Source organism: Conger conger, chromosome 3 (genome assembly GCF_963514075.1).
Source record: "Conger conger chromosome 3, fConCon1.1, whole genome shotgun sequence".
Classification (NCBI taxonomy): Eukaryota; Metazoa; Chordata; class Actinopteri; order Anguilliformes; family Congridae; genus Conger; species Conger conger.
In genome coordinates this window covers 28,506,292-28,518,553 of record NC_083762.1, presented here as the reverse complement: position 1 = coordinate 28,518,553, position 12,262 = coordinate 28,506,292, and the positions used below count along the sequence as shown (strand labels likewise).

General features: G+C 43.6%; 1 protein-coding gene across 3 annotated transcripts in view; it reads left to right on the top strand.

Moving 5' to 3' along the window:
- Nucleotides 1–12,262, top strand: part of LOC133124678 (disintegrin and metalloproteinase domain-containing protein 23-like) — a 42,627-nt gene that overhangs the window by 23,927 nt on the left and 6,438 nt on the right. For all 3 annotated transcript variants that reach the window (XR_009708339.1, XM_061236087.1, XM_061236088.1), the window contains exons 10-24: nt 236–304; nt 1,235–1,401; nt 1,956–2,040; nt 2,122–2,209; nt 3,721–3,772; nt 4,496–4,595; nt 5,392–5,463; nt 5,571–5,657; nt 5,875–5,955; nt 6,076–6,126; nt 6,226–6,289; nt 7,306–7,411; nt 8,271–8,390; nt 8,785–8,953; nt 11,548–11,659. Coding sequence is in view for 2 of the 3 variants with exons in the window: in XM_061236087.1 (XP_061092071.1) it covers nt 236–304; nt 1,235–1,401; nt 1,956–2,040; nt 2,122–2,209; nt 3,721–3,772; nt 4,496–4,595; nt 5,392–5,463; nt 5,571–5,657; nt 5,875–5,955; nt 6,076–6,126; nt 6,226–6,289; nt 7,306–7,411; nt 8,271–8,390; nt 8,785–8,953; nt 11,548–11,659 (1,423 nt within the window). In the remaining variant the exon portion in view is untranslated. The remainder of the gene's footprint in view (nt 1–235; nt 305–1,234; nt 1,402–1,955; nt 2,041–2,121; nt 2,210–3,720; nt 3,773–4,495; nt 4,596–5,391; nt 5,464–5,570; nt 5,658–5,874; nt 5,956–6,075; nt 6,127–6,225; nt 6,290–7,305; nt 7,412–8,270; nt 8,391–8,784; nt 8,954–11,547; nt 11,660–12,262) is intronic.

Genomic DNA, 12,262 nt, shown 5'->3' with positions numbered 1-12,262 from the left:
TAGTTTATCCTCCAATTATAGTAAAATTGTTGTGCCTTTGCATGGGTGTATGCATGGGTATGCATGTACATATGAAGTTGCCGCGCAGTAAGAATATAAGAAAATTGTCAAAATAAATTTTTTGACTTCATAATCATACAATAAGGAAGCATACCATCTTTGGAAGCAAGTTAATGCTGGGTCACGTCATACCCTAATCTTCGCATTTCTGATTACTGTGATCTTCTCTGTGCAGTTTAAAAGACACAAGACCAAGAGACACACCAAGAACTTTGCCAAATCAGTAGTCAACCTGGTGGATGCTGTGAGTAGATTGATATCCGTCCCCGCCTGCATTCGCACAGGGCAGGAAGGAGCCTGCTGCATTTGTTTCAGACCTGGGTGAAATACGCAATTGTTTTGGATGCAAACTATTTTCTGTGCTTGATTGATCTTGCCTTGTGCAATTGAACCAAATAGCAGGTTCAGTAGGCTATAGGTTTGTACTCAGTAAAGCGTAGAAAAGTATTTGAATTCAAAACAATTACGTAGTTGTCCTAGGTCTGATTTGCAGAAAAGCTGCTCCTTTGTCTGTGCAGTACCTACAGAAGTTGCCCCCTGAACCCCTCCCTGTTCCTCTTGATACTGGCTGTAGTACTATGCCCTGCTGGTTGACCAGTTCAGACCAGCTCCCTGCTGAACATTGTTTGACCAGCTCAAGCTATTTTTGAAAGAGCTGGTAGCTGGTAATTTCAAGATGGTCCTCCCTGTTCCCACTGTTCTGCGTCTCTTTTGTTGTGTACTGACCGTGTTGTCCATCCGGGACCTGTGCTAACTTAGTCCCACTTCTCTTCTCCAATATCTTCTCCAATATCTGTGTACATCTCTGTGACTCCGCCCCTCTCCTGTGCACATCTATGTGACTCCGCCCCTCTCCTGTGCACATCTCTGTGACTCCGCCCCTCCCCTGTGCACATCTATGTGACTCCGCCCCTCTCCTGTGCACATCTCTGTGACTCCGCCCCTCCCCTGTGCACATCTCTGTGACTCTGCCCCTCTCCTGTGCACATCTCTGTGACTCCGCCCCTCTCCTGTGCACATCTCTGTGACTCCGCCCCTCTCCTGTGCACATCTCTGTGACTCCGCCCCTCTCCTGTGCACATCTCTGTGACTCTGCCCCTCCCCTGTGCACATCTCTGTGACTCCGCCCCTCTCCTGTGCACATCTCTGTGACTCCGCCCCTCTCCTGTGCCAGGTCTTTAAGGACCAGCTATTCACCCGGGTGGTCCTGGTGGCGGTGGAGATCTGGACAGATAAAAACCGCATCCCCGTCAGCGTGAAGCCCCTGGACATGCTGCGCGACTTCTCCAAGTACCGCCAACACAACATCAAGCAGCATGCTGACGCTGTGCACCTCTTCTCGTAGGTTACACCCAGTGCCCAGTACCCCCAAAAACCTGTGACTGCCCCACCCACGCAGACTCTGCTGCTTATCTTCACACAGCTGTCAGGACTTATTAATTAATTTATAATTGTACTGGTTTTTATTTATTTATTTTTTAGCTTTGTTACTCCATTTGTTTTAATCCATTTAATCCAAGAATAAGAATTTCTGCTCATCTCTCTGATTAAAACAGTTATATGAGAAGACCATATCTTGTTGAGAACTAGAGTGAAAGACTCCTGACAACTTCACAGGGCCTGGCCTGAAAATAACGAATGCTGGGAGACTGACATTTTTGTTGAGACGTCAATGTCTCTGTCCATTAAACAGTGTGTGTTTGCTCTGAGCTCTGTTTGCTCCAGCATTCTTTATTTTCGGGCTAGTCCCCATGAAGTTGTCCAGGTAAGGAGTCTTTCACTCTAGTCTGATTCTCCTGGCTGTTGAGGCCCTATAGTCCTCTTTTATTTAGCTGGCTTATAGAAGATTGAGCATTTCCATGTCATCTAGTTGTGAACTGCTATTATTTCGGCAGGAACGTGGCCTTTCGTTACCACCGGAGCAGCGTGGCTTATTTTGGGGGTGTTTGCTCCATGAATCGAGGAGTCGGGGTTAACGAGGTGAGACTCTGTCATCTGCATAAATGGCCGTCAGTCATAAACACAGTCAATTAATGGGAAACCTCTCTCTTTCTCACACAGTATGGCACCACATGGTCGATGGCATCCTTTCTGTCTCAGAGTCTGGCACAGAACCTGGGCATCCAGTGGGACCCTTCACCCCGAAGAAGTACACAGTCAAAACACAATAATGCATATCTACTCACATATCTACATACATCCAAACATACCTGCTTACATCTACATGCACCTAAATATATCCACAGATATGTTCACATCTCGCACCCAAATACACAGAGCTGCCATCAGAAGCCACAGGCTCTTACTTCTGATGGCAGCTCTGTCCATTATATGGACACATACATTTTACATTATCACACTGTTAAGTCTCTGTTAAACAAATCAGGTATAGAAACATGATAGGCTTATTCTCCTTTATGAAATGGATATATTGTATCCTTAAATATGGAGCAATAAATATTTCATCTATTGACAGTTATTATTAGCATTCAAAATATGTGCCCTGATATGACCACATTTAAAGGTATTGGCTTTGCAAATACTTGAGTGATCAGTTACTCTTTCTGATGAAGCATCATCTTGTGTGGTGAGGCTCCAGTTAGATCTGGTGATTCAGCACAACTATTATAGTTTAACACTGGGTAATGCTCGCTAGAATTGCTCCGTAGGAAAGCAATCTCACAGACTGTAACTCCCATTTCCAGGTGCTCTAGTCTAGTGTCTCTAGTCTAGTGCTCTAGTGTCTCAATCAATCAATCAATTTTTATTTGTATAGTATATTTTATATTTTTGCCTCACAGCAAGGAGGTCCTGGGTTCGAATCCCCGTCGGCCGGGGCCTCTCTGTGCGGAGTTTGCATGTTCCCTCCGGGTACTCAGGTTTCCTCCCACAGTCCAAAGACATGCAGGTTAGGCTGATTGGAGAGTCTAAATTGCCCATAGGTATGAGTGTGAGTGAATGGTGTGTGTGCCCTGCGATGGACTGGTGACCTGTCCAGGGTGTATTCCTGCCTTTCGCCCAATGTATGCTGGGATAGGCTCCAGCCCCCCTGCGACCCTGTTCAGGATAAGCGGGTTAAGATAATGGATGGATGGATGGATGGATTATATATTTTATTTTTAACAAAGGGGCTTTGTCACAAAGTAGCTTTACATAGAAACCGGTCTCCGGTTGACAAGGAAAAACTCCCTGACTAACAGGAGTAGAACCGGACTCAGTAGGGGAATCCATCTGCCACTGATTGACACTGGCTTGTTGAAAAAACAATTTTAAATATAAACGTCCAACATAAATAAACATAAATGTCTCATCTGAATTAATTAAGTCCAAGCAGAGATGAGGTAGAGGGATGGCAGGAGCACCAATGGGTGGCACGGTCGGGCAAGGGGACAGGCTTGGTGCTACAGTTCAGCAGAATCAGCAGTGGTAGTGTCTGGGTTTATGACTGTAAAATCCTGAACACAAGACTGGCAGAGGACGCTGCAAAAGCACACACATACAGCTCCGTGATAAAGAAGTTAATTCCTGTATGGAGAAGATGTGACTGCAGGTTGCCACGTGTTGATGGTGAATGGGCGCAGCTGCAGTAGTACTTTAGAGGCTTTGAAGGCAGGCATTTATTAATATGTTGATTTGTGTTTGTCTCTCTCTCTCTGGCAGAAGAATGCAGCTGTTGGGATTCGTTTGATGGCTGCATAATGGAGGACAATGGGTAATGAGCTCTCCTGCATGTCTGCTCACACACAAACACACGTGTGCATGCAAAGGTATGCACATGCTTATACACATGCATGCATACACGCGCACGCACACACACACACACACACACACACACACACACACACACATGAACACACACACACATATACACACACTCACACACACACACACACACACACACGCATACACACACACAGACACACATATAAACGCACACACAGACAATGTAAAATGGAGGCTTTAATAGTAGGGTTGGCTGATAGAGAGGATGCTGAGTGTTCCTCCCCTACCCCCCAGCTGTAATGACAGGGTGTGGAGGGGCTGCCTGTAAGTGGCAGCTGTTTCAAAGGGTCGTGACCGCGATTTGCATGAGAAAGTGATTCTGACGCGATTGTGCCATTGCCGGTGTTTCATTCGGTAAGGGAATGTATCAGCATCACATCATAGTGACTTTCCTTCACTACAACACCCCATTCAGAAGGTTTTTTTCCTCGCTCTCTCAAACAGGCCTAAAAAAACCAGGCCTTTTAAACATTACTCCACTCAATTTTACTGACATTGCCTGGTGCAGCTGTTGCTCTGTCATAAAACCTGATAGCAACAACCTTGCTACATAGAACAGTAGAACGTCCTTCTCTCTGTGTGAAAGCCTTTCATTTTGCTTGTACCCTGAGTTTCACAGTGTTCCTGGTCTGTGTCTACTTCTCCATACCAGAGTGCTGCATCCACGCAAGTTTTCCCGGTGCAGCATTTCTGACTATAAAGAGTTCCTGCTAAAAGGTGGAGGATCATGCCTGTTCAACAAGCCATCTAAGGTGAGTGTGCACAATGCTGCATTTAGAGAAAAGGGAAATGGGGCACATTAAAGATGTGTGAACTGATAAACAGGATTAACAAAGTGAAATACAAAATATTTTTCAGGTTGAGTTGAATGAATGAATAAATGAGCAAGCATCACACTGTGCTTTACAGATTATTAAAACAATTAGCATGAGCTCATTAGGACACACAATAGAAAAAACAACTATACAATGTCATCATTGAAATGCCTAATTCTATAAAAAACAATCCACGGTTCTTACTGATGCTTACCCCGTTCTGTCAGTAGAGCAAGGTAAGGGGTGAAGGTGGAAATTTGCCAAATAGTAAATAAGGTAAATAAACTCCACAAAGATCTCAGGAAGTATTTGCTTCACAAATAATTGCAGATGCACTGCATAGCCTATCAGGTCAGAGCCTCCGGGTATTCAAATGCTGTCTTGACGCAGTGCTAGATACTCTCTAATCTGTGGTTACATATAGTAACCACCCAAGATGCTATGAATGCCCTGTGTTTGTCATTACACTGCAAAAAGTGACTGTCTTAAGAAGCATATAATTTTTTAAAGAAGACTTAACATTGGCATTGGCAACATTTTTGTATTATTTAGCAAAAAAATAAAATACATTTTATATCTTAATATGAGACTAAAATACTTGTTACTTTTTGGTGTTTTTTTTTTTTTTTTTTTTTTTTTGCAATGTTTGTATTATGTTCTTAAAAATTTCCCAAGTATACTGGCCAGTGTTAGCGAGCGTGTCAGTAAAAATGTTACATGTTTTGTGTTACAGTTATTTGAGTCCACAGAATGCGGGAACGGGTATGTGGAGGTTGGGGAAGAGTGTGACTGTGGTGCCAAAGTGGTAAGCTAAGCCAAGTGTTAATTGTTATTGATAGTTAACTGACATTTCATCATAAGCAGCATTACCAAATTGACTAAGAGACCTTCTAATGCATGTGTGTGTTTCAGGAGTGCTACAAGGAGTGCTGTAAAAAGTGCTCTTTATCAAATGGTGCTCACTGTAGCGATGGGCCTTGTTGCAACAACACCTGCCTGGTAAGAGTTATTCTGTTACGTCAGTGTGTGTCAGTGTATGCCAGTTGCATGTGTATTTTCAGTTCATGATCAGTGGGTCAGTTTGTTCTAACGATGGATTGCATTTATGTAAGACTCCTCATGATCTTGACGTTCACTGTGGAGAGGGTAAGGAAACTCCCCTCAATCTGGGTTCATTTTGCTCTCTCTCCATCTCTCTTTCTTTCTCTCTCTCTAGTTCTACCCACGAGGGTACAGTTGTCGCTACGCAGTGAATGACTGTGACATTTCAGAGACGTGCTCAGGCGACTCAGGGCAGGTCGGTTCCACTGCATGTATCCTGTTCATTTCTTTATGTTTACCACCCTTTTAAATGCAAGGTTACAAAAAGATACAGTTTTGCTTACAAGACTGATTTATCTCTGACTACTTTCTGTAGTGTCCTCCTAATCTGCATAAGCAAGATGGCTACTCCTGTCAACTCAATCAGGTGGGTATGACTAGAGAAACAGCCATGACTATCTCAGTTTAAAGGTTGCTTATTGTGTGAATGATTCTGAGCCTGTTTCCTTAACTGTTGATTTTATAGGGACGCTGCTACAGTGGAGAATGCAAAACCAGAGAGAACCAATGCAAATACATCTGGGGCTCAAGTGAGTAGACCATGACCACAGCTTTGGTCACAACGCTGTGAGCAGGTAAAGTACTGTTGAGGGACTTCACAGCTGGACATTTTTTCATCCATTGGCCACAGTAGCTGAGGCCTTCCAATGTTCATCAGCCAATTTCACTGTTTTATTTATTACAACAGATGACTAGATATTTCTAATCGAACAAGACCTACAAGTGATGGGTGATTACCTATCGAAGTGGCTGGTGGACTAGACAAACTTACGGGCCGCAGATAACATTTTGCTGGTGTCAATTTCACACGCTGGTCAAGTGACTTTTTCAAGGTTTCTCAAAGGCTGAGGAGGAAGCAGTAACACCAGTGACACTGTGAATCCAACAGGTTTCACTGTTCATCATTTACAGTACGTCCAGTCTGCTCTGAGAAGCCCATCTTTGTGGCCTTATCTTTGTGCACCCATCACATCATGCAATATGAAGCCAGTTGCTTCGGTCCAATATGAACAGAAAAGTAGTAGGAAATGGCAGAAATCCAAAAAAAGTGGCTTTATCAAAAATGCTGATTTATTACAAAGAATCAGAATTCAAGGCAAACACAGACATAGTTGTGGAGCAAAAACTTTTGATTGGTTCGAACAAGTAAGCGGTTGCCAGTTAATTGTATCTCAACCCTCTTTTGGCGTGATGATCTCATTCTCCCATCACTAATCAGGTGTCAATGTGCTTGACTGGAATGACCTCCACCCACCTCTGGTGTAATGTCAGCAGACCTGGGTCATATACGTAACTGTTTTAGATTCTCTATTCTTTACTGAGCTTGAGACTGGTGTATTGGAACCTATGAAAAACTCTCAAAAAGTACAAACCCCTCCTGGTCCTCTTGGTTGGCTCAGTTGCACCAGGGAAGATCAGTCGGGCACAGAAAAGTATTTAAATCCAAAACAATTATGTATTTGGCCCAGGTCTGGGTCTTGGTTCAGGCGAGAACAGAGTGGCATCTATTCCCTACATACTGCGCCTCTGTCCTGTCTCTGAGCAGAAGCTGGAGGCTCTGAGAAGTTCTGCTACGAGAAACTGAACACGGAGGGGACAGAGAAGGGTAACTGTGGGAAGGACGGAGAGAAGTGGATCCAGTGCAGCAAGCAGTGAGTTTTCTGTAGCTTATTCCCATACTGATGGATGGAGCCATACTCTTCCCATCCCAGCAGAGGCTCCACACAGCACAACTATGGCAAGAAATAATGCTGCTGTCTGCTGTCTCTCTCTGTTTCTCACACACACACACACACACACACACACACACGCGCGCACTATACTCTTGCCACTCATTCTCTGTCTGTATCTCTGTCTCTCACTCTTTGTTTCTCTGTTTTCATTAAGAAAGTTTTTGTGGAAGTTGGTTGAAATGAGCAGGAGGAAACAGGAGGAAGTGCGTCACTACTGAGAGAAGGATAAAGACGGGATACCTGAGAAAGCCGGGAGTGATTAAGATTAAGCTCGTCAGCCTCAAATTATGTCCAATCAGACCGCTGTCATAGTCTCTTAATTAGTACACGTTTGTGTCTTTGATAACTGCAGCCCCCTGTCTCACCTTGCACCTGGCATTTCCAAAGCAAAAGAGCCTCACCCAAACCCTGACCTTAGAAATCCTGTCCCAAAGTATCTTCAACCCCTCTCCCTGTCCCAAAGTCTCCGGTCTGTACCTGTCAGAGATCAAATCCATATACCTCCTTACTTTGTTTACCTGATCGGTATCTCTCTCTCGGTCTCTCTCATGCCCATGCCCAGCTGTGGAATGATTTTTAATGATTTTCTCAAGTAGTTTGGTGTGCGGAGCAAGCCATATGTTCATGTACAAGGGGCTTGTTGGACACTTGTTGTACACCACGTCTGAGCATGGTGTAGATTAGATTGTTTGTAGCAGTTTAAATTGTAGCATGTCAATGGGGCTTGATTTTAGGTGCAGCCAGAATTTCAGTGTTCTCTCTCTCCTTCTGTCTGCAGCGATGTGTTTTGTGGGTACCTGCTCTGCGCCAATATTGGGAGAAGCCCCCGCATTGGTGTAATGAAAGGAGACATCACACCCACCTCTTTTAACCACCAGGGCAGGCTGGTGGACTGCAGGTCAGAGGGAAAGTACCCTGCTACTAGCTGCCTGAGCAGAAAATACACAACACAACTTGGTTTTGTTTTCCATATGCTGGGCCAGTGACATGTTGTTATTCAAAGTTACATTGAATGTACTTATTTAGCATGCTTTCTTCTGTCTTTAATCTAGATAATTATTGTCCAGACAAGAAGGTTTGGTGGAACCTATGAAATACTATATATATATATATATATATATATATATATATATATATATATATATATATATCTCAAAAGGTGCAATCCCTTCTGGCCCTCTTAATTGACTGAATTGCACCAGGCAAGATTAATTGAGCACAGAAATGTACTGTGATTTGAGGGCTTTATGCGATAGGCGTGTAAACGAGGCCAATGTCTCTCCTGTCTACAGTGGTGGGCATGTGCTTCTGGACGATGAGACGGACCTGGGCTACGTAGAGGACGGGACACCATGTGGGCCGTCTATGATGTGCCTTGACCACAAGTGTCTGCCCATCCAGTCCCTCAACATAAGCGCCTGTCCCAGTGGCTCTAGCGGTCAGGTGTGCTCTGCCCACGGGGTGAGTTCAAGGGTCATGGGGTCCATTAATCGGTTTCATTGCTTAGCCTTGTCCAATTTGCAAGTACGCATAGAAGAAGAATCCTTTAACTGCGTAACTTAAGAGAAGACTAATCCAAAGAAGAAACCCGAAAGGAGGACTAAACGGATGAAGAATAAATGAAGCTCTGGTCCAATGTGCTTCTGCTTGCCTCATTGATGTTCTCCTCATTCAGTGAAGTTATCCAAGATTCTATTTGTATTTGTAAATTGATAAAATTGCCATTGTTGCCCATCAATCTACACTTAATAATGCATACTGAGAAAACCGAATGAAATCTCTCATTTAAATGAGTATTCAGACCCTTAAGTCAGTACTTTGTAGAAGCCCCTTTGGCAGCAATTACAGCTTTGAGTCTTCTTGGGTAAGTATCCACAAGCTTTGCACACCTGGATTTGGGCAGTTTATCCCATTCTTCCTGGCAGATCCTCTCAAGCTTCGTCAGATGAAATGTCTGATCTGCCATCTTCAGGGCTCTCCACATATGTTCTATGGGATTTAGGCTGGGCCACTCAAGGACAGTCAGAGACTTGTCCAGAAGCTCCACCCGCATTGTCTAGGCTGTATGCTTCAGGCCATTGAGGTCGCATGCACTCTGGAGCAGGTTCTCTTTCTACTCATGCTTCCAGTCCTTAAATGGCATTTGGCAAACTCCAAGTGGGCTGTCTTATGCCTTTTACTGAAGAGTGGCTTCTGTCTAGCCACTCACCATAAAGGCCTGATGGATGGAATGCTGCTGAGCTGGTTTGGTTGGATGGCCAACTCTGGTGGTTCCAAACTTATTCTATTTCACAATAATTGCAGCCACTGAACTTGTGGGAACACTCAAAGCTTTAGAAATGGTTTTATACCCTTACCCTGATCTATGCCTTGCCACAATTTTATTGCGGCGGTCTACAGAGAGTTCCTTGGACTTCGTGGCTTGGTTTTTGTCCTGACATGCAGTGTCAATTGTATGACTTTATATACACAGGTGTATGCCTTTCTAAACTATGTCCACTCAATTCAATTTGCCACAGGTGGACTCCAATGAAGTTTCAGACACATCTCGAGGTTAATTAAAGTAAACAGAATGCACCTGACCACAAGTTGGAGTGCCAATGCAAAGGATCTGAATACTTATGTAAATGAGAGAATTTACTAAAATGTCTAAAAACATGTTTTCACTTTGTCATTATGGAGTCATTATTTAGGGTCAGATTGATGGGCAAAAAAGTTTTATCCATTTAAAATTAAAGGCACTGTGCAGGATTTTAACCGTGAAAATATTATAAATATTATAAAATAAACATACTCAGTCATTGCTATCATACATTGGCAAGCTGTGTCTGTTCACTTTGACCCAATACCTTGCTTGTCTACTTGTATTTGTTATTCAAAAAACTCTGCGAGAGATTAGCCTTTGTGGCTAAGCATTAATTATGTGGTTGGCCAGCTTTCAGTAACATGAATTAGCTGCCGTGTTATAAACTAACTAAATTCAGTTTTGTATGATAGCTGGGTCCAACTGCACAGTACTAACGTCACAATTTATATTTTCGGGAGATTCTACCAGCGCATTTCCTCTCCTGGGCAGGGCGCGGATGCCTAAATCCAAAACACTCTCTCTGACTTTTAGAAGACCGATAAAAATAAAAGCCACAATGAATTGATGCGTTCGTTAGAATGCTTTGATGTTACAGAATTGTGCAGACTTGTGTTAGCACTAGCTTCAGTGGCTTGCGTCACCACTAACTATAACGTTTAAAGTTAGTTAGATAGAACTGAATACAAACACAAGTAACGTCAGTTAAATAGCTAGCTAAATGGCCTGTGTGGAAAGCGACTTCTAAAACTGATGTTTTACTGATCATATTAGGTTTCATTGCTTTTAACAGCACACTATTCTCTACTACGGAGAGGCTGAGAAAACTAAGAATGGTTGAGAATGGGGTGTATACTTTTTTGCAAAAACATTTCTGCATAGTCTGCCTTTAAATCTCCAACACAATGAAGTGAGTGTCCAAAAAGTGAAGGGGTCTGAATACTTTCTGAAGCCACTGTATATACACTCAGTGAGCAATTTATTAGGTAGACCTGTACATCTGCTTGTTAAGGCAAATATTTAATCAGCCAATCATGTGGCAGAAAATGAATGCATAAAAGCATGCTGACGTGGTCAAAAGTTTCAGCTGTTGTTCAGACCAAATGTCAGAATAGGGAAGAAATGTGATCTAAGTCAGTGTTTCTCAACTCCAGTCCTCGGGACCCAATTGCCAGAAGGTTTTTGTTGCAACCAGGAACTCAAACACCTGATGTAATGACTGAAACAATCAAACAGCCTTGATTAGTTAAATCAGATGTGTGAGTAATGTTCATGTAGTGTTTAATGTTGTATTGTATGCGTATTGTACCGTAAAACACAAATTCAGATAATGTAATCATTGGTGGCTCACATCTTTTGCCCTTTTCAGGGTTAACCTCTTTACACTAGCCAGGCTGAAGAGCATTTGGGGCCACATGTTTGTGCTTTAGTGGCCTTCTCTGCTTCATTTGTTCATGTGACTTCCTGGCAGGTGTGCAATAATGAGGCCACGTGCACCTGTGATACCACGTGGGCGGGGACAGACTGCAGCATGCCCGACCCTCCCAAGGAGCCCGCCCTCGCTGTGGACGAAGGACCCAAGGGTTCGTGACCTTCGTTTCCCAGCACTGCTCAGGTCCACAGGCGCAGCCAATCACATGCCCTCGCTGTTACGGGCTCAGTGACATCCAGGTTCACTCTGCAGGGTCCTCAGCCACACTAATATTGCTTTATTAATGCGAATATTGCAATATCATGCCTCAGACATGCAACACAAGTCAGATCATCAGCAGTGGGCTGCTACAAGCCTGCCAGTTATAGCCATTTCCACATTTTGGACATGGGAAAATGTCTGTTTTGTGATTGGTGAGACGAGAGGAATAACCTGTTGATACTTAGTACTACTATGATTCCAGTGGGGCCTGCTTCCTCTCAAACTCTGTTTTCCAGTCCGTTCTGAATACACCAGCTCAGCCCATAACACATAATATCTTGTACTGGGCTGAACGTGCTGGAACAGAATTCTTGTATCCCATATTTATCCGATAACAGTCTTTTTTTTGTATGTATTTGCAGTGGTGGTTCACAGGAAGTGGGGGAAGGCTGCAAGGATTGTGTGTTCCTGAGAAGTGCTTCACATGAGTGGGACAAGAAGGGGGAGGGATCTGAGGGTGGGGAATGTGATGTCAAGGGAACAAATGTCAAAT